Source organism: Hippopotamus amphibius, chromosome 4 (assembly GCF_030028045.1).
Source record: "Hippopotamus amphibius kiboko isolate mHipAmp2 chromosome 4, mHipAmp2.hap2, whole genome shotgun sequence".
NCBI classification, from domain to species: domain Eukaryota; kingdom Metazoa; phylum Chordata; class Mammalia; order Artiodactyla; family Hippopotamidae; genus Hippopotamus; species Hippopotamus amphibius.
The window spans coordinates 67,548,034-67,569,067 of record NC_080189.1 but is presented as its reverse complement, the minus strand read 5'-3'; the positions used below and the strand labels follow the sequence as shown (position 1 = coordinate 67,569,067).

The 21,034-nt window shown below is 35.4% G+C and overlaps 1 protein-coding gene across 8 annotated transcripts in view; it reads left to right on the top strand.

The window, feature by feature from the left end:
• The window catches only part of ETV1 (ETS variant transcription factor 1), an 87,463-nt gene extending 68,878 nt beyond the window's left edge, over positions 1 to 18,585 (top strand). For 6 of the 8 annotated variants that reach the window (XM_057731651.1, XM_057731652.1, XM_057731650.1 and 3 more), the window contains 5 exons: positions 3,005 to 3,073; positions 4,667 to 4,735; positions 7,783 to 7,952; positions 13,101 to 13,202; positions 18,135 to 18,585. In XM_057731651.1, coding sequence (XP_057587634.1) covers positions 3,005 to 3,073; positions 4,667 to 4,735; positions 7,783 to 7,952; positions 13,101 to 13,202; positions 18,135 to 18,356 — 632 coding nt within the window. In that variant the 3' untranslated portion in view covers positions 18,357 to 18,585. Of the gene's footprint in view, positions 1 to 3,004; positions 3,074 to 4,271; positions 4,332 to 4,666; positions 4,736 to 7,782; positions 7,953 to 13,100; positions 13,203 to 18,134 lie in introns of those variants that run through there. The other 2 variants (XM_057731658.1, XM_057731654.1) reach the window with 2 other exon arrangements.
• Positions 18,586 to 21,034: the final 2,449 nt, after the last annotated feature.

The window sequence follows — 21,034 nt, the reverse complement described above, 5'->3', positions numbered from 1 at the left end:
CAGAGTTGAGCATTTAGCAAAAGTTAAAATGTAATGCCAAACTTCATTGGTTGGATTTTTTATTAGATAAGGTAGAAATGAAAGCAGCAGGCAATTTAATTAGCAGTAATTTTTCTGGGCAAGTCATTACTTTGATGAACTTCAGAGCAATGTTTATGGCTCCTAATTAACCATGTTAGTCATTTGATTGAATAATCACTTTGGAAATGTTTCTACAATTTGATTAGAGTCTGACCCACTCTGATGGCCATAAATTAACTGATATCACTTTAGGATAACATGACTTTAGTTACTTGAGGGGAATAAACTCCTCTTAGCCGTATTTTTTTCAAGCTTCTCTGGACCAATTTTAAAGATAGACTGGACTTAAACAATGCTGGCTAAGTGTCTCAATGTCAACAGCTAGATGTTAATTTTATTTACTCTGCGGTGTAATAAATAGTATTGAGAACTGGCATAATCACAAATATATTCTCATATATGCATTTTTTGCTAAATTGCTGTTCAGTGCTTTATTTTAAAACTTAGACCACAAGTTGAACCTTAGGAAATGTAATGGAGGTTCTGGCATTAGCCATATTGTATGTCATTAATTTATTATGAATTTTAAATCAGTATACTTTAAATATCATAGATTAATAAGTAGAATTTATGAAGAATATTACAGAGTAAGTACAATAAAAAAACAATAAATCAGCCAGATCAGTAGACACATGAGTAGTGAAATTATCCATTGAATCCTATCTTGGATGTCAAAAGACTAGTTTTCCAGGATTATGCTTATTTTATATGATGTTAGAGCACTTTCATAAGCCGTCCCTTCAACTATGAGTAGTAGGTTTCTCTGAAATGCTTGCATTTCCTTTCTTCCTCTTTTTCTTTCCCTCTAGGGAGGAAAGACTACATTTAGTCACACTTACATATAATGGAGTTTAACCTGTATGTTTCCTAGCTGCCTCCAGAGCCAGCCAGCTGTTTTTACAGCCACACTCCAGCTGGGCAGCAGTCAGTAAAAGTATTTTGTGGCAGCGTGTCAACATCGGTACAGCAAAATGCTTGCCTCCAAAGCAGCTGTGGAGCTGAGGGCAGAGTCATTTACACTCTCCCTTCCAGCCCAGCTGCATGAGGGACCTTATGCCTTGGCAAGAAATCAAAATAACGTTAAAAATTAATGTGAAGTACCATTGGTTAAAAAGTTGGGATGAAATGGATTGCTAACCATTTGGTAACCCAGAAGATCCCCTCCACTGCAACCCTATGGTAAGCACTGATACCAGAAAACAGGTTTAACCCTGCCTTTTGTAGGGTCAGAATTATATACTACATAATACTTTATGTAAAGAAAGCACAGTGTACTAAAATGTTTGAAAATGAGTTTCACTACCTTCAGCTTGCAAGCTATTGATTGCTACATACTTTTCAATGTTATTGCTATTAGGGATCGCCGTTAAGATATTTTTGACTAAAACCACATAAGATAAGCTTTCTTTTCTGTGAAATAATATCTCATATTTTGGTTGATATTTATCACTAGGAAAATTTTTAGAACATCGGATAGACTTTAAAAATGGAAGATTCCAGACCAAGAAAGAATGACATCTGGGCTAAACAGGGCTCATCGTCTATCACAGCCTGCAAGTCTATAATGGTAGTGACAGAGAGATAAGGGCCTTTCGATTCCGATTCATTTAAATGTCATTACTTGTTCAGAAGTTACGTGCTTACTACACGTGGTGGAAAGGAGGATGTATTCTTCTATTAAATAGCACACTTGTCATGTATATTTATACATTTATTTTTGTTGTTTTAAAGACTTTAGTGATACATACAGAAGATAGAATCAACTTAATCACATGTTTATGTATTGCTGTGGAACCTATATATGTTATATACAGGGTTGGGCCCAGGTTTTTGGTACCTAAGACTTATAAAATTTGGAGAGCCTTCTGAAAGAAAAAGAAAATTAAGGGACATATACAAAAGTAACATAGGGTTTCAGTAGGACTCTTGCAAGTGGAGGGTCTTGAGGTTGAAACTTCACTGTCTTCACCGTGGCTAGACCTCTGGTTATGGGAGTGAACTTCTTATATTCAGAGTTAAATAACCTGTGATGATAATAGACTCAGATAACATCTCACCCAACCCTTTATTTTACATAAACTTAGACACAAAATGACTTATCTGAAGTCGTGTAGCTTGATTAATAGTAAATAAAGGACTTGAATTTTAATCTTTTGTCTCTTAACCTATATATCTTTCCATTTCCCCATATCTAAGCTACTAAACACATTAGCTACACAGCCATCACTGTGACAAGTTTAACCATTAACCAAGTTTATTTTCTCAGGGATGAGTAAACTTGGTTACAGAGCAAGGCCTCACTCTTAGGGTAACAATGGTGTGTTTGCTATGAAGTTGTTGGATTTCTTTTTTATAGCCTCACTGGTTTCGGATATGACCTGTAGGCTTAACAAAATGAAAAGCCAGTCATGTTTTTATCTGAAGAAAAAATAGCAGTCACCTTAATAGGCTGGAGTAATTTTAAAAGATATAACAATTTTGTCTTTTCATCATAATTTTTAGCCAGTGTTCATAAAATAAACTATCAATGCGTCTTTTATGGATCTTTGCTTTGGATGACATTGAGTATACAAATTTATTCCATACATGTCCTGAAATATCTTTGAACTCATGACACCGTTTGAAGACATGATCACATTTATGCAGGGCTGCTGGTAGAGCCACCCTTTACTTTAGTAAGGTTGGTGTGGGTAACACTTGGAATTCATATGCCTATGCAGGAGAAGCAGTATCCACCATGATATGCTTCTCATCCTTACGTTTCTTGTGTGGGCCCTGCCTGAAATGTTAACTATGTGTTGACAAGTTCCCCTCAAGAGACTCGTGTCAGTTTCTGTTACTTTCCTATCTGCACTCTGTCCACTGATAACAGCACATTTTCAGCTCCAGACTTGTCTTTGACCGATGTTGTTTCCTCTTGCAGAAGTGCCTAGCTGCCACTCCATTTATATGAGGCAAGAAGGCTTCCTGGCTCATCCCAGCAGAACAGAAGTTAAGTTTTCCATTACTGCAGTTCTTGTAAATACCTGTCAACATAATCAGACATCCTAAGGATCCTGTCACATTATCATTATGTTATATGGGAAAAATCACTTAGGTCCACTAAACCATTATTTTAAAACTTTTCTTTTTAAAGTAAAAGGAAGATTTTTTTAGGTCATGATCTCTTGTATTTGGTTGTTAACATGAGTCATGTGCATGTAAACAGCTGAAAAGTGGATTTCTCTGTTCTTTTTTGCCAACAACCACATCCTTTTAAAATAGAACATGTGCTTTATAGATCACCTACCTCACTGTTCTCTACTGAAATGTATCGTCGAGGAATTTTCAGTTTTGCTTTAGAAACCTAAGTCATTGTTTTGAAATAAAACACAGTTGATTTAAATACATTCACCTTTAAATATCCTGGATTTTACATTTTGGGACAAGTAATTGCTAAGAATGGACTTTCACGTAAAAGACTTAGAAAAGGAGTTTCTGTCGTGGATGTATTATGGTAACCGTGATGGGAAAGTTTTGTTCTAATGGGCATGATACCTGTAATGAATGAAAATGATTTTTTTTGGATAGACTCCCCTTTAAAGTATTTCCGGAATTATGTGCATGGTCTTTGATGTCAACACTATTATCTTCAGCGAAATAACTTAGATCCATCCTTCTAGGTTGAGTCTAATATTAGTTGTTTTGTATAGATGACATTAATAGAAGTAAAGCCCCACCTTTAAAGGATAGTATAATAAGAAGGTAAATCCAGAAAATATGAGACCAAAAATTTTACACAAATGCAATATAATTATTGTTGCTATTTTTAATATTATGTACCTACCACAGAGACCAATACTTCTGAGAAATAAAACTGTGACTAAACTATGTGAAATTTCTTCCTGGTGATTAAAGATAACAGCAATTAAATGAAGGTCCCACAGTCAAGGATATTTGGGGGAGAAAGTGATTATTAAAAGCTGTCAATTTATTTTGCATTTTTTTCTGTAGACTTAGTTATGTTACAGCAAAAAAGGGAGGTTTTTTTTTTCTTTTAACTGCCTTGACTATGCAAGATGAAAACATGAGAAGGTTAACCTAGCTAAATATTTCTCTGAAGAATTGAGGGGGTAAACCATATTTGTTTCTGTTCATAGGGTCATAATGCAAAGTAAATGTCAATAATTCACTCTGATTTCCCTCTCGTCTGATTGAATAACAAAACTTGGAAGAAGATGGAAAAGGAGATGATATGTTATACATCCCAGGTTTGCCAGTGTTTATGTGAGCTCTATGCCTGGGTTAGTAATAATATAAATAGCTAACTCTTATGTATTACCATGTGCTAGGCAATGTTCTAAAGTTGCATATATTAAATCAGTTAATCCTCACAGCAGCCCTATAAGATAGATGGTTTATTATCATTCCCATTTTATAGATGAGGAAACTGAGGCAACAGAGGTTAAATAATGTGTCCAAGGTCATGGAGTGGAAAAGTAGAAGAGTCCTTTTCTACCTTTATTTTTCCGTTAATGGTTATATTTTGATTTGTTTGTGAGCTTTATTTCTGTCATGAATAAATGTATTCCATTTCCCCCCACAGGCTGCATGTTTGAAAAGGGCCCCCGGCAGTTTTATGATGACACCTGTGTCGTCCCAGAGAAATTTGATGGTAGGTTTTTCATTGTGTATCGAGTTTTGATTTCTGTAAGAGGGCGTGGAAAGATCACCCTCCCCTTGCCTGATAGCTGTCAACATCGCTACTTAAAGATTTTTATGCGCATCACTTATGGTGCACTCAAGTCTTGCTAAACTTCACCTCTTATAAATTCCCTTTCCTTTGCCCATTAAGAAGCTTTTTTCTTTTGTCCTATGAGAGATACCATTTTTAGAGATAGACAGAGTATCATTCTTGCTGAGCTTTGTGTAGAATAAGAGGGCCCTTTCCATTGCCTGGCTGAGTACACGCAGCGTGTTGTTCGAGATTTATTGAAAGCTGATCCCGTAATTAACAAAGCAGAGCCAAAAGCATGCTACTGTGGATGCACAGATGACTAATGCAGCCTCTTGCCTTTTATTGTTCATGAAGAGATGCATTATGGAACACAGGAACAACATAGCTGCCCATTTAGTTTGATTGTGAGTCCTCCTTTTTTGTTTTTCCCCTGGAAAGATGTTCATTACTAATGTGACATTACTTGGTAATTGCTTCAAATGGAGTTAGGAAAGCATTACCTTTTTAATATCACTTGCTGTGGCAATGAAAATGAAAATATCACTCCCATATGTTAGAAAGGGGTGTCAAGTTAGAAAGAATCTTCTTTTCTTGACAAAGGTGGCAGCCATTGGCATCTACAAGGGGCTTGGGTAAAAAGTGAATAGTTGATTGACTTAGTGGTTTTTCAGAGTGGTCTTCATATTTCCTGCTTTGATTGTTTAACAGGAAATGAGCAGGGGCCCTCTGATTAGCTGATTGCACAAACTTTGGGGTTGCACAAACATGGCTGTAAGGATTTGGTAGCTCTCAGAGTTTTTAATTGTCATTATTTAAATAGCAAAGTGCATGCACAGATTGCTCCTCAATCTCTAATTAGTTGCTTGAAGTCTACTGTGTTCCCGAGGCTTTCGCTACTCAGACTTTTCAGAAGGGATGATAAGTCTTGGGGAGATCTGTTTCCTTGGCCTCCTTTTAAATTGCTAAACTCATGCCCAGGTCACAGGGTTAAACTCCAATATGGATCACTTTTTCAGCCTTATTCTATAATAGGTGTTAGTTTTAACCTTTGAGTTTCAGAGGTGCGATCTGTGTTATTTTATTGAGCACCATTCGCAAAGCATCAAAATTCTTAAAATCCAGCTTTTTCTCTTGAGATAAAGCATAAAGTCTACTTTCTGGAATGACCTTCATCAGTTCCTTTCATTCTTAGTGAGCTTAACATTTTAAGAAATTGTGATAATTAGTGTGGGCATGTAAGGAAGAAAAATAGCTCAAAATTGTAGACAGGATTATGCTATAATCTAACAGGGCAAAGTCAAAGTCACATACATGTTTGGGGAAGCTAACTGTCTTGATTATTTTTTCCCTTTGGCTTTTAAATACTCCTCAATTTTGTACTAAGAAAATATTTTTGGGAAGATAGTACTGGGCTTATATTTTATAAGGATTAAAGAACAAGAAGAAAGAAAACCAAAAGGTTATTTTTTCATTGTACAAGACCAGTATGATCAGTCACATTTATAGGCAGAAGCAATCTAAAGCTTAGAAAATTTGACAGTGTTTCACTCTATCTGCATAATTACTCAGTTACCCCCATGAAAATTTCTAAATCTCAGAAGGAAAAACTGAGATAAATAAAACTGTCATTGAAATCAATATGAAGAGACACTTCTGTATTCTATAGCTTAGACCAAAACAACAGAATGATTTTTAGCAGCTGTTGAGTGAATAATTTTATTTTGGTATAGGTTTTTATACTGTTTTTTTCTGTAATTATTTTAAGGGGTATATTTCTGTCTCCTGACCAAGGAAAGTTTTAAAAAGCGTGTGATTTGGTCTGGTTTATAATTCACACTTAATGTCAGTAGATCGGCTTGAATATATTCTGTCTGAATTGTTTCTTTAGTGAAGGAAAGAAATTCATGCATTAATAAGTGATATGCTTGTAGGACCCTAGACAGTCAACCCCCAATGTGACTAATTCCAGATATTTTTGAGACAGTTTGCTGGAGACAGAAGTAAATAATCAGTAGTCATGAAACTAAGTTGTGGTTTTTTGCTTTGTTTGTTTTTTGGTAAAATCAAAATATCTGGCAAGATATTCCAAAGAATTGGAAACTAACACCTTTATTGCTGTAATCTAATAGATTTTTATACTTTGTATGAATAACAAATGTAGCACAAACAAACCTTTCTTGTTTAAAATTATAGATTGACAGAAAACTCTGGTGTATTCATTTTTATGTGTGTATATACATTTTTAAATTGAACTTTTAGAAAAAGAATAGCAAGCTAAACTCAAAGAAGTGCAGTACAAACAAGAGATAAGGAACAATGAGAGAATTTTTATTTGCTGCCACTTGAGAAAGCATGGTGCCAGTGTGAAGGTGTAGAAGAAAGATGGTCTGCTGGTAATTCAGTATGCCCTGAACTACCCGTGACATTGTCCTCATTTTTACTTCACTCACAGAGTTTAAGATGTTATTAACTTTGCTTTGAAATACTTGCATTAAAATTTTCAGTAGTTTGTCATGTGAAGGTCAATGAGGTATTTGCAAATTGTAGTTTGCAAAATTTAATTTGTACAAATAAAATGCCCAGAGCTTAAAATTGAGTGCTCCCTCTGCATTGTTGCTTAGAGCAGTAACTAATGGCATTAGCAATGAAGGAAAGAGGTATGATTGGATACTATAGTTTTTAAAGTAATATCTAAAGAAAGAAACGTTATACAGCATTTTTATAAGTAAATGACATCCGTGGATTTGTTCTGCCGTGTGTACATTTATAGTGACCTTTATATTTAGTTGTCTGGAAGTTTGTAGATTCCTGGTTTATATTCAGCCTTTTACTAGTTTAAATCCCTATTTAATGGTTAACAGTATATTTCACAGAAACCCTTAAATTGGTTGTGGTTTAACCATTTTAGTGATAGATTTAATAGAAAACTTATGTAAACATCATAATATTGCTAATCATAGAAACTCGAAATGTTCTTAATTTAGGAGACATAAAACAAGAGCCAGGAATGTATCGGGAGGGACCTACGTACCAGCGGCGGGGATCCCTTCAGCTCTGGCAGTTTTTGGTGGCTCTTCTGGACGACCCTTCAAATTCCCATTTCATTGCCTGGACTGGGAGAGGCATGGAGTTTAAACTGATTGAGCCTGAAGAGGTGAGTTTAGTAGATTCTAGTTAGGAAAATCAGATATGTTGTAAATAAAGAAACATATTGTTTAATATGTCCAAAAAGCATTTTTTAATTTTAAAACTTCAGGGAAACATTTTGCATTAAAAGGTGGGCGAAAAAAAAAGGCAAGAATACATTTAAAATAAGACATGAATAGACATGAATATGTTTCAGGCTTTATCCAGTTGAATACCATCCTATAGAATTGAAGGAAATCAACCAGATTATTAGCATAATCCTTTATTCAAGAGATCAGGGCTCTGGAAGTCTCTAAAAGTGCATCTGTATTGGGCACGTTTGCTGATCTTTGAGGAAGAGAGGAGATGTCCATCAAATTTCAGCTAGTTTTGGGTATGGAAGAATTGTTCTTGAGAATTGGCAGGTATTATTTGGACAATCTTGATTTTTGTCAAGAGGTTTAGAGAAGAACATTTAGAGAACAAAGTCATCTGTAAGAGGGCATAGGGGAGACACAGCTGTGTGGGATAAAGGCACACAAGGGCCACAGTCGGAAATTCTCACTTCTTATGTGTTTCTCAGGAGACATAGACCTGTATGAACATTGTTTTCCTTTGATTATTGGTGATATCTGTTTCAAATCAGCTGGGCTGTGTACACTCCATGGGAAGGTAGAAATAAAGTTCAAAATGTCACCATAATACCTAAGAAATTACCAAAATGAGAGGACTCTGGATAGAGATAACACGGGTAAATGGAACACTTTTCATTCTGTCCTGCCCCTTCCAACCCGCCCCCCATGCACGTACAAATGGAGTATTTTCATGAAAAAGTTCTCAGTTCAATTTTTATTCTTCCCAGGACTAACTTTAGGCTTAAGCCTACTATTATTATTACAGCATAACCTACCAAATAGCATTTCGGACCTCAAAAGAAAGGTGACTTTTATAGGAAATGTTTGTGTCTTATTAAAGATGCTTTCTCTGCTACTATTAAAACTGACTTCAATTTACATTAGCTGAGAAAACAGTGGAAGAGTTTTAGCTAATATGCCTGTGACTGATCATATTGGCCATAGGATCTAAACATCTCAGAAAAGTCAAAAAATTCAGAGAGGTATCCAGCTATTTTTTAACTCAAAGTGATTAGTTTCATGTAGACTAGACATCTACAACCTAGGCTGATGGGCCTATACATCTTACATTTTCTGCTCTATGAGACCATGTAGTCAATCATAATCAGATAACATGTCTCCTAATTTGATATCCAGAAGATAAGGTGACATTACTTATCAAGATTTAAGAGATTATCCGATTCGAATATGTATTAAATAGAGTATGAAATCACAGGAGCTGGTTAGCACAATTAAGTCTACTCCGGATTATATCCATACTCTGGTAGCATGAGAGGGTTATCTTTGCATCTCCCTTAACCCCATACCAAGTGTGCATATGCTCACCAGCACACACACAGAGGGCACAAGGCAAATCAGAAATTCAGTATATCAGTTACCGAGTATGGGCTAAATGTTTGGGTGTTTGAATTTTGTACTGCACCTAAAACTTAATTTGGCTGTCAAAAGAAATTCATTTTTATGTAGGTGTACTTAAGTGATGTAAGTGAAAGAGCCACAGAAATGTGAAGCACTAGAAATTGAGACTAGAAACACTTCACGTAAAGTGATTTGAAGGCCCTTTAACATGATGGGAGTGTGTGCTCTTCACCTCATGAACGATGTTAATAATCTCTGCAAGAGTTGGTTCATGCTAGCACTGAGGACATTCAACAGGGGTTTATATCAGTGACTTCCATCCATCCGTGATTAAAATAAAGTGAGCAGAAAGAGAATTTTTTATTTTTGCCATCTGTTTATTTAAGATACGGGAAATGACTGAATTATGTCAGTGATTATTGATCCACTCATTAGTGTAAAAATTCTTAGGCAAGTGTTTAAGTTCTTTATATAGCAATTGTTGATGTTTAAGCTGATCATGTTAGGACAAGCAGAATAGGAGACTTGACCAGGGGACCATTAAGTTACATCAACTTGTGAATTTCTATGATTTTTTTTTAAATGCTGGGAAGAAATATAATTACATCTGTTCCATACAACAAACCAACATTTAGACACCTTTTCTGTGGCAGACTCAGAAAGTAAAAAAGAACTGGAGAATTCAGAGTCAGCCGACCATTTCCAAATAGTAACTAACTCCCTGGCCATTGTGCAGTAAGCACTCCATGTCTCCTAAGGCCCTTTGTTCAAAATGAAGCATTCCGTTTCTGATTGCTGCATTGCTCACTGCTGCAATTGCTTCCATGAGGCAATGACTGTGCTGTTTATGTTTAAATTTCTTCTTTGGAAAGTGTGTGTGAAATTTCTTTAGTCTCTGTGGCCCACAGTCACCCTCTTCTTTCAACTACACAGCAGTTCTTTGAGGGTCTGTGACAGCACAGCTCATGAAAGGTGGTTCTGAAGCCATCCTTGCTGAATGTCTCGTGAGTTCCGCTTCTTTATATTTCATCTTGCAGTTTAAAATGATACTGAGTGAGATTGCGGTCTTCCGCTGATTTTCTGCTCAGTGTGTATGGATAATTTTAGCAAGCACATAGTCTTTAACATCTCTTTTTTTGAGATATTTGAGATGAGATGTTATTTTTGAATTAATCATGGGTTCTGGGGAATTGTTCCAGGGAAACAATTATTGACATAGCAAAGCATCTGTAGGACGCAGAGTAGAAATCTTCTGATAACATTCAAGCTTGTTGAGCTGGAAGAGTTATCAAGAAGTCTGGTAGCCAGGCCATGATCGTGGTTTCTAGGTTTACTGTTACATACTCAAGCATGATTTTAAAAAATAAATAATAATTGAATGATTACATTTTCCTCCATAATTCATTTGCTAATAAGGGTGAATGCTATAGTGCTATAGAGATCTTTTCACTCTCCTCATTAACAGCTGAAGTTTTCATTTGAAAGAATGTTATAAAGAAGTTACTGGAAGTATTGCCACCATAGTACCCACTCCATGTTGAAAATAGTACCTTGGCTTTTAGTGGCGCTAGATATAGTGGTGATTGACAGGTCATATGTGGGGGCTGAATGGACTTTCTTAGTTGTTGGGGGGGTCTAAGCTATCCTGGAAATTATTTATGTTATCTGTTAATTTTAAGTTTCAGTCTTTCAAAAAATTTTTTATCATGATAGGAAAACAACGTGGGATCTATCTTTTATCAAAATTTTAAATGTTTAATCCAGTATTGTTAACTATAGGCACAGTGTTGTACAACAGATTTCTGTATCTTATTCTTTCATCTTGAGTAACTTGTTTGCATCTCCTAGGCATATGGGTATGTCCCATTTCCCTCCACTTTATATATATAATGAATGTGATATTGAAACAGTTCTAAGAATAAATTGGATTGTTTTAAAATGTCTACTGATACCCCTGGTGCTGAGAATTAACTGGCATCATAAAAGTCAAACTTTGCTTAGGGTATTAAAAAAGCATCTTTCTCTCCCCAAAGACTTCCACTGTGTTGTCTTAAAGTTTGTTGCAGGTATTTTACTTACTTGGTGCATCCTGGTGAGCTTCTAGAAAAAAATTGTTTATAAATGCATAAGTGTTCAGAAATTGTTCACTTTAAGGAGATCCTAATAATTTATTTTCACAGCCCCTCCAGGTTCACAGGCTGTTCAGTTGTCATGTCTATTAAAGATTCACTGATGTCCATTGTTAGCTTTTTAAAAGACATTTTATTTAGAAAGTAGTGCTTTCACTTATTGCCATCTGCCCATTTCACTATTGCTTAGAACATTTACATTAAAATGAAGCTTATCTTTGGAACATTAAGATGTACCTGTCACTGTGACTCTGTTTTGATGTATAGTCGCATCCCTGTGATGGCATGTCTCTCATCTCCTAAAAAAGTATACTGATGCATGTGACTAAATTACATTGTATCTCTATTCAGGAAGTAGAAATTAGTGAGAGAGAAAATAGCAAGGATCAGTGTTTAAAAAAAACACAAAAAACCTGGAGAAGGGTTTTGCTAATAATGTAGAGAGAGACAGAATGATCTCTTTGCAAAGCATTCTGTTTTAGTATATGACGCACAGCAACAACTTGGAATTCTGTGAACATGAAAGAAAATTCTAACCCTATTAGAAAATGCTTTCTCAGGTTTGCCTAGGTATGCGTGGCAGCTGCAGTTTCTGCTCAGATGAAGCAAAAGTGGAAATTAATGACAATGTGACTTTAGCTGGGGTCACAAAAGCAGGCCACCTTGTTCTGGATGATGCTGTAGGTAGCCCAGGGTAGTGGTGAGGTAGGGGATACAGATACCTTGAGGAGGGAGCTTTTGCTAAAGCTCTATTCAAGAACTCTCTCTCTTTGCCATTAAAGTTGCTCTTCCAAAGCCACATTATAAAAAGCTCAGAGATTGTTCACTAAACAACAGAGTGGATATTCTGCTTTAAAGATTTTTGTTTGTGGACTCATACACATGGTGACCTTTTTCACTTCCTTCTTATTTTTAGCATCTGATTACTGTTCTTTAAATGAATGCTTAATTCCCCAGTTTAGTGTTGGCTACAATTTCATTCTGATGCTGCTTCAGGCAATAAAAATTATTTGCAGTTCAGCTTACTGATTTGTATACTGTTTCCTCAGCTGTACACACTACGCCACTTGTTCACTCTTTTATTCAGTGTCAAGCAGGATATCTTTGTTCCTTTGACTTATCATAACCTCAAAAACACCTTTACAAAGAGATCACTCAGCTGCTCTTGATCTATAGTTTTTATCTGAAAAGAAAAAATAAGGGAAAAAACAGACAGGGTACCTCAGAATGGGAAATGTGCCTCATTTTGGTGAATTGCAGCCTGTTCATTCCCGTTGTAAACACATTCCCTTATTTCCATTTAATTTTGTATCCAAAACAATAGTGACAAAGAATTCTATTGTGATGTTTCAGAATGATCACTGAACGCCTGGTTTAAAAAGCAAACCAGGACACAGGAAATACAGAGCATGATAGCTTTTGCCTCTTTACTTATGTGTTTGATTTGGATGTGTTTTGGAGGGTTTGGAAGTAATTAATCAATTAACTGATTATTATGAAATATGTTGATAAGTTTATACTCAACACTATAATGTAATTCTGTTTCGGTGGCAGGTGGCCCGGCGTTGGGGCATTCAGAAAAACAGGCCAGCTATGAACTATGATAAACTTAGCCGTTCACTCCGCTATTATTATGAGAAAGGAATCATGCAAAAGGTGAGCAGCTAATACAGCATTAAAATTCATAGAAATGTTGCACATTCATCTGCATGTCATACTTTAAAGCCACATATCATTACACTGCTGAAGCAAGGTTTTCGCTCACTTTACCATATGCTTAGCTGTTGGTTTTTCTATTACAAGCCTTTCTGTTTATAAATTCATGGGCATTTTAAACAAATGTGTAATAATACCATACACAGAGCAGTAGACTTTCTGGAAGTCCCCACTTTGCTGTGTTTGGTAAAGAATGTTGTTTTAGTACTAATATGACAAGCATATATGCCCAGAAGTTGTTGATATTTTGCTACATTCTCCACGATTATATAATTTTGAATATGAACTGGATTGTTACCTTTTCCGTCTTGTTCTGATTCTTAAAACATTCAGAACATTTCTTGTTTTCATTCTGAAAAACATTTTTTTCTTGGCTGATTTCATTACTTGGTTAAATTATTTGATCTTACTTTGTTGTTATAATGAAGTGAAATATATTTTATTTCAAATGAGTGTCTTAATATTTCAAGGTAGCTTTTTAAAAAGTGTGGGATAAAACAAATGAATTACATTTAGTATAAAACATAAAATTTTTGAAGAAGATAATGAATACATGAATAAATAAAACATTTGGGTGTTACTGTTACATCCTTCAGCCTTGCATGCGTATTCAATCTAATAGTCTTGACTGTGAATGATATTTAGGATTTATCCATCGTGGACATTACATTATAGTTTTATCATGTGTTCTTTGTTCATTTGGGGGACATGGACATAATCACATATTACAGATCGTGGCATAGTTTTATGTCGCCATAGTTATGCCAAGAAAAACTAGACCAGTTGGTCCATGAAACTTACTAGAACAGAGAGAAAGAGCATCATTGAGTTTCCCAGACCAAAGGGAATCAGTGCTCTGGATTTGCCCAGCCAGGAAGTTAGAACTTCCAAGATCCTTAAAAGATAAAGTTGAATTAGCTTCTTAATTGCTTCCTGTTTCCCTGAATCTCACCTTCAAAATATAAAACCAGTTACTACCTGCTCCTTCTATCTTCTCCATTTCAATTATAGAGTTTTTTGTTTTTAATTCCTCCCTTTCTCTCATCCACCACCCCCATTTCAGCTGCTTTCAAATACATCCCATGCTTTTCATTTTCATCACCGTCTTCCTAATTGGGCACATCAAGTGGACTGGCATAGTAGGTGCTCTGCAGGTCCCCTGGGCAGTGTCACACAGCAGTAACAAAATGCAGTCATGACGTGGGTCTGCACGCTAGGTTCTAATTAGAACACCTTTTTTGAATCATTCTTCTGCTGCTAAGCAGTGGTATTCTTACCTTGCGAAGCTTTGGTGATTATTAAATGAAATAATGTACTTGAGACGCTTGCATTGTACCTGGCACAATAAGTCTTCAACAGATGGTGGCTGTGAATGCCTCTCACACCCTGAAGCCAAGGCATATGTAGCTTGTGTGTCTTGACCAGTAAGTCCCTTATTAAATGGAGCAGTCACAGAGAGCTAAAAAAGTATCTTAAAATATCTAATCATACCTCGGCTTTTAGACACAGTGTTTGAGGGGTTGGCTCCAAGATGTCATGTCTGGTCTTAAATATTGTGAAAGGTGTTCAAACATATACCTATTACTGATATCACCACTTCCATGTTCCTGTTTATTTATCCAGCTATCACTTATCCCATTTGTTTACCTCTTATTTTAATTAATTAATAAGGCAAGATGCCATCAAATAATCAAATGACAGCATAGACGTTGAAGTACAGAGAAAAATGTTGTGGCTCTTCATATTTCCCTCTTAGGCTGTCATTGCCAAAGGAAACTATGAGCAACTATTTATTTATCTGCTAATATAGGATAGCAAAATGTTGTACATCACAGACCTCTTAGGGTATTGCATATAATATAAAGAAGAATAGGTCATTTAAAGGTGAACAATGCAAAAGTGGTGGTCTATTTATAACTAGCACAACAATCAAGGCTTTGACAATTTTTATAGACACACATACTAACTCTTCCTTACACATGTTGAGCCAGTCTACTTGCTACTCTCTGACCTACCCATGACTCTCTGATTGCTTCACTCATACTGTTTCCTCTTTCTGGAATGTCCTGCCTTCTTATCTTTACCTGATAACATAATGGTTAAGTAAGTTCTAACATAGTCATTCAGAGAAAAATTATTCAGTCCTTAAAAAAAAAACAACTATAATGTAGAATTAAATATTTTAGTGTAAAGGGGAAAATGTTTATCTGACCACACTTGTTTATGAACTCAAAACTATGTGTGTATGTGGTGTATGTAAAAGAAAATTAAATGAAAGATTAGAAAATAAAACCCAAGTGGATCTAAACATGAAAGAAACCCTTATTATTTCAGTAGTTATGAAAGAAATAAGAAATGGCAAAATAGTGATTATTGTACCTTATAGACAGTACATGTATGTACTTCTATTTCAAAATTTAGAAATGCCTAGAAAAATATATACAATCATTTAAGCATTGGTTATTTCTGGATGATATAATCAGATTATTATTTCTTTTGGCTTAGTCTGTAATTTTAAATTTTCTTCCAATATCCCTGTATTCTGAAATTTTAAAAGTTAACACATCATTGAAATAGCTAGTCTTTCAAAGCACAGTTCAAAAGATACCTCCTTGTTTAATTCTGATTCATCTTTCCTGCAAAATTCATGTTTTATCTATCTAAGCATTATAATTTGTGTACACTGAATGTACAGCATTTTCCATATGGTAATTGTATTACTAATAACAGAAGATATGTCCCTTGGTTGGTAATCAGCTCTTGTTCTAAACTCTGTGGCATTTACCATAGTTCAGTAAATATAGTAGTAGCCCTAAATGTGTTCATTGAAAGAAAAAGTAAAACAGTGAGTCAAGGCAGAGTCCTTAAGAGATTTTAAAATATTGATGGCATATTATACATTTTGATTCCCCACAGTGATTTATCAAATCATTTCTAATTATAATCCATAGCGACAGGTTGTACAAAAAAGTTCCAGTAGCCTAAAGCAAATGCCTCCTTCTCAGCAGCCGCAAACAAAACAAAGCAGATTATTAAATGCTCTGAGCTATGCAGGCCATTTATTGCACTTTTTCCTCAAAATGCTTTGAACAAAGAAAAAAAGGGAAACGAGGATTTGGTATCATTAAGGTTTGTTTCTGATATGGCCTGTTTTTACTTTTATGGCAGTTTCACCATTTCACCTTTACGGACTTAATTTCCTTTTCATAAAGGACTGAAGTGAATAAATTTATGCCAGACTCCTCTGTCTGCTGTGCCCTCTGCTAGAGACTTCCATCTCCGTCTTGCAACAGGCTTTGCAAAAAGCCGTTCCTGCCTCCATTTCACAAGAAAAGGGAACTGGGAACAGTTTAAGAAACATGTCCAAATTCATAAAAACTAAGTATTGGCTGTTTTCAAGCCTAAGGATATTCAGAGTATTTGAATTCTCTAAACTGGTTCCTCTTACGGGGTCAAAACAAAACAAAACAGAAAAATCCAGGGCAAAAACCATTCTAAATCTGAGTCCAGAACAGCGGTGCTCTCTGGTAATTTTTTTTCCCCTAAACATACACAAATAGTTTATAAACCATGAACATGAACTCACCCCCCCCACCCCCCGCCATCACACAGCAATTAGCAGAGGAGATGAGTAATTTTCACCTTTCTAAAATTACTGAATTCTACATACACACAAAAAGTTACTATCAAACTTAATACAAAGACTGTATTCATCCACGTCTGCCCCCCTCCCCACCCCCGCCAAAACTCCTGCCTTTCTGAGAAGCTCAGCATTGTCTATTAATGGCAGCTGGGGCGGGGCTGTGTTTGTTTCACTCAATTGTTTATAATTTCCTAGAGAAGCATTACTCTTCAAAATTTTAGTTTGGGACGTGCCATTTCCTACAAATGACGCTACTTCATTATTTCAGGCAGCTGTCACATTTCTTTTTCTCATTTCCTCCGTATGCATTGTGTATTTTAAATTCCTTTCACTTTTTTACACCTCTTACTTCAATTTGACACTTTATATACATCCTTAACTTCTGTCTGAAGCATCTTTCTTTCATTTTTAAAAGTGATGTACCCAGGATAATGCTGCCCTCTTGATCCATCTGTCATTTAAATAAGGCTATGTATCTTTTTTTTTCTTTTTTTCAAATGAGAATATACAGTGCAAAAGAAAAAAGAAAAGAAAAAGAACAATCCACACTGCGAATCAGTGAATCACTGGTCTAGTGTTATTAGGAACACAATACATTTTTCTTTTAAGGTTTGCAAGTTTAGTTTTTCTACAGTTTCAGAAATAAAACGTTAAGAGGGAGACACTACACTTTAAAGGCCTGGTTATTTCATAAGTACTATAGACATTACCTTTTCAAAAAGAGAGGGAAAAATTTCAATGTGAGATGCCTGCATGAAATCATTGATTTTTTCCCCCCCAAAAAGCAATGTAGGTTTACATTTACATTAAAAGAAGCAAACTGCTAAGCTTTCTAGCTATATCTGGAATGAATATAATTACTACTCAAGATCAACATTTTGCATTGCCCTTGATTGAACTGTAGTTTATCCCACAAAGTGAGGATTTTTTTCCTATCTGTATCTGTTAATACTCCATTGCTTTTTCTTTTGTTATTCATCCTTTCTGGAGTATTAAATCATGTTTTCGTTTCTTTCTTCTCTGCCCTTCCCCATCTGGGGATGGTGAAGATGTGGTTGTTTTGTTTTTTTTAAACCGAGGTATAATTGACATACCACCTTGTATTAGTTTCAGGTGTACAAGGTAATGATTGGATATTTGTCTCTCTTGCAAAATGCGCACCACACTAAGTCTGGTTACCATCTGTCACCACAAATAAGGATGGGCTTTCTCTTCCATGTTTGCCTCAGGTGGCTGGAGAGAGATACGTCTACAAATTTGTGTGTGATCCAGAAGCCCTCTTCTCCATGGCCTTTCCAGATAATCAGCGCCCACTGCTGAAGACAGATGTGGAGCGTCATATCAACGAAGAGGACACAGTGCCTCTGTCCCACTTTGACGAGAGCATGGCCTACATGCCGGAAGGGGGCTGCTGCAACCCTCACCCCTATAACGAAGGCTACGTGTATTAACACAAGTGACAGTTAAGGGCCTCCACACGCTTCTCTTTTGCAGGATACGGAGAATCTCTGAATTCTCTTCAATCTTTGATTTTTGTCGTTTGTATTTTATTTTTAAATAATGATACACAAAAAGGGGCTTTTCCTGTTGCATTATTCTATGGTCTGCCATGGACTGCGCACTTTATTTCAGGGTGGGTGGGAGTAATCTAAACATTTATTCTGTGTAACAGGAAGATAATGGGTGAATGGGAGGGTGGGTGGGTTGGGGGATTACTTTTTACTTAGGCTTGGGATTGGGTCCTACAGGTTTTAAGTATGATGAAGCTATATCATGTTGATTTGATTTCATAACAACCTAGAAAATGTTCATTTCCTCTGGGTGTCTATGGTACAGTTAATTCACATTGTGTAAATATCCACTTGGCGACTATTTGCCTTGGGCATTTCCCCCTATCATTTCTGAGTCTCTGCAAGGTGTACAAGAAAAAAAAAAAAAAAACTACTGTAAAAGGCAGTTTAATTGTTCGAAATGACTGTTTTTGCACCTCTTGTAAAAAGATATTTAGAGATTGCATTTGCTGTTTTTTGTTTTGTTTTGCTTTATATCTGACTCACAGAGGATAACCATAAAATGGGTGATTCTCTCCGAAGTTGAGTAATCACCATGACTGTAAATGAGGGGCACAATTTTGGACTCTGGCTCGAAACTGAGTCACAGGCCAGTAGCAGTATATGTATCTGGTGCCACCTTGCTGTTTATCTACAAATCATACTGTCGTTTAAGTATTTTGAAGCCCATTTCAGTTAAATAATATTTTTCATGGTCCTTTGAGATCTTCATTTCAATGTTAAATCTGGGATCACAGTGAAGCAAAAAATATCTGTCTCCTTTCACTTCCTTCAGTACATACAAACATTATTTAATCGATAAGAATTAACTGTACTAAATCACGTGATATGCTGTTCTAGATACAGCAAGCACTCCTTAAGAAAAATATCCAATACAGTAAATAGGTACTATAGTAATTTTTAGACATGGTACCCATTGATATGCATTTAAACCTTTTACTGCTGTGTTATGTTGATAACATATATAAATATTAGATAATGCTAATGCTTCTGCTGCTGTCTTTTCTGTAATATTCTCTTTCATGCTGAATTTACTATGACCATTTATAAGCAATGCAGTTAACTACAGATAGCATTTCAGGACAAAATAGATGACTCGAACCATTTATTGCTTAAAAAATAGCTTGCGCCATGCTATGCTATAAGCAGCTTTTACGCACATTGACAAAATGAAGAGTAAGCTTCCGCTTGCTAAGGGAAACTGTGGAAACTTTTGTAACTTTTGGTGAAATGGAAAATTATTTACAAACCGTCAAAGAATATGAGGAAGTTGCTGTATGACATAGTGCTGGCACTGATATTATCCATCATCTTGTTTTGGACACTCGTGTAAATGTGATTGGATTGTTTGAAAGAAGACTTAAAGATTTAAAGTTTCAAAGGTTTCTGTTTTGGTTTTGTTTTGCATTTGGAGAAAATATTGAAAGCAGGGTATGTTGTTCTATTTACCTTGACAAAACCATAAGTAAATGGTGTTACAATATCTCTGAATAGCTTGCTAAAATGATTCAAGCAAGAAACATGAATTGTGTTCAATCCATCAATATCCTAGAGAAATAAAATTTTTTAAAGGGTCCATAGCAAAATGTTAAAGAAAAAAAAAAAAAAAGTCCTAAACACATAGCCAAAATCAACCTATGAAAGCTTTTCATGATGAACACAGGAAAAATTGTTGAAAGGTGATCTCCTGGCTACCCATTTTCCAACGTGACATGGATTACAACTCATGTCTCTAAATTGAAAAGTTATTGGGAAACCCACATACCATAATCAATACTACTCACATTTAATCCTACAAAAAACCCACATATTCTAATTTCAACATATCTATGTAACCTGTGATTTCAGTGGTTGTTCTACATTTACGTTATATATCATTAGGCCCATTATGGGCTAATAAATATGCCTTAAAAATCTGAACTTTTCCCCCCCCACTATGCTCATATGGCCATTTACAGCACTTAGAATAAAAACAGATTTTAAAATATTCAGCTAAAGTCTTATTGGAAATAGAATTGACACATTTGGAGAAACTGAAGAAGAAATTGAAAATGGGTCTTTAGAATATGATCTAAATGAAAATTATATTGAGGATTCTTTTTCATTTTTTCTCTTTTATTCTTTTAAAAATTTTATTCAATAGTTCTAGTTTACAGTGAGAAAGAATTGGGCTATGAATTATTTTAAGGAATCAAAGAAGAATTGGTATTGATTATATAATATTTAAGGACAAACACTATATTTTGCCGTTTACAGTAGTAACTCACTGAATGAGATTGGTAATTGGCCAACATTAAGTATATTTCCAATACTGAAGGGTTCAAAACATTGCATTATAAACTCTTTTGGGAAATGTATCTAAAGTTTTTTTTCTGTTCTTATTCTGCTTTTTGTTTGGTTGTATTTTTATTTTCAGATAGATTAATAAATCTGGCAGCTGATTTCTGCAAGATTCTTGTGTTTTGAATTTCTAATTGAATTGGCTTTTCAAACATAGAAATCAATAATATAACATTTTCCTTCAACTTGGTAAAAGAAACTAAAAGAAATATCTCCCC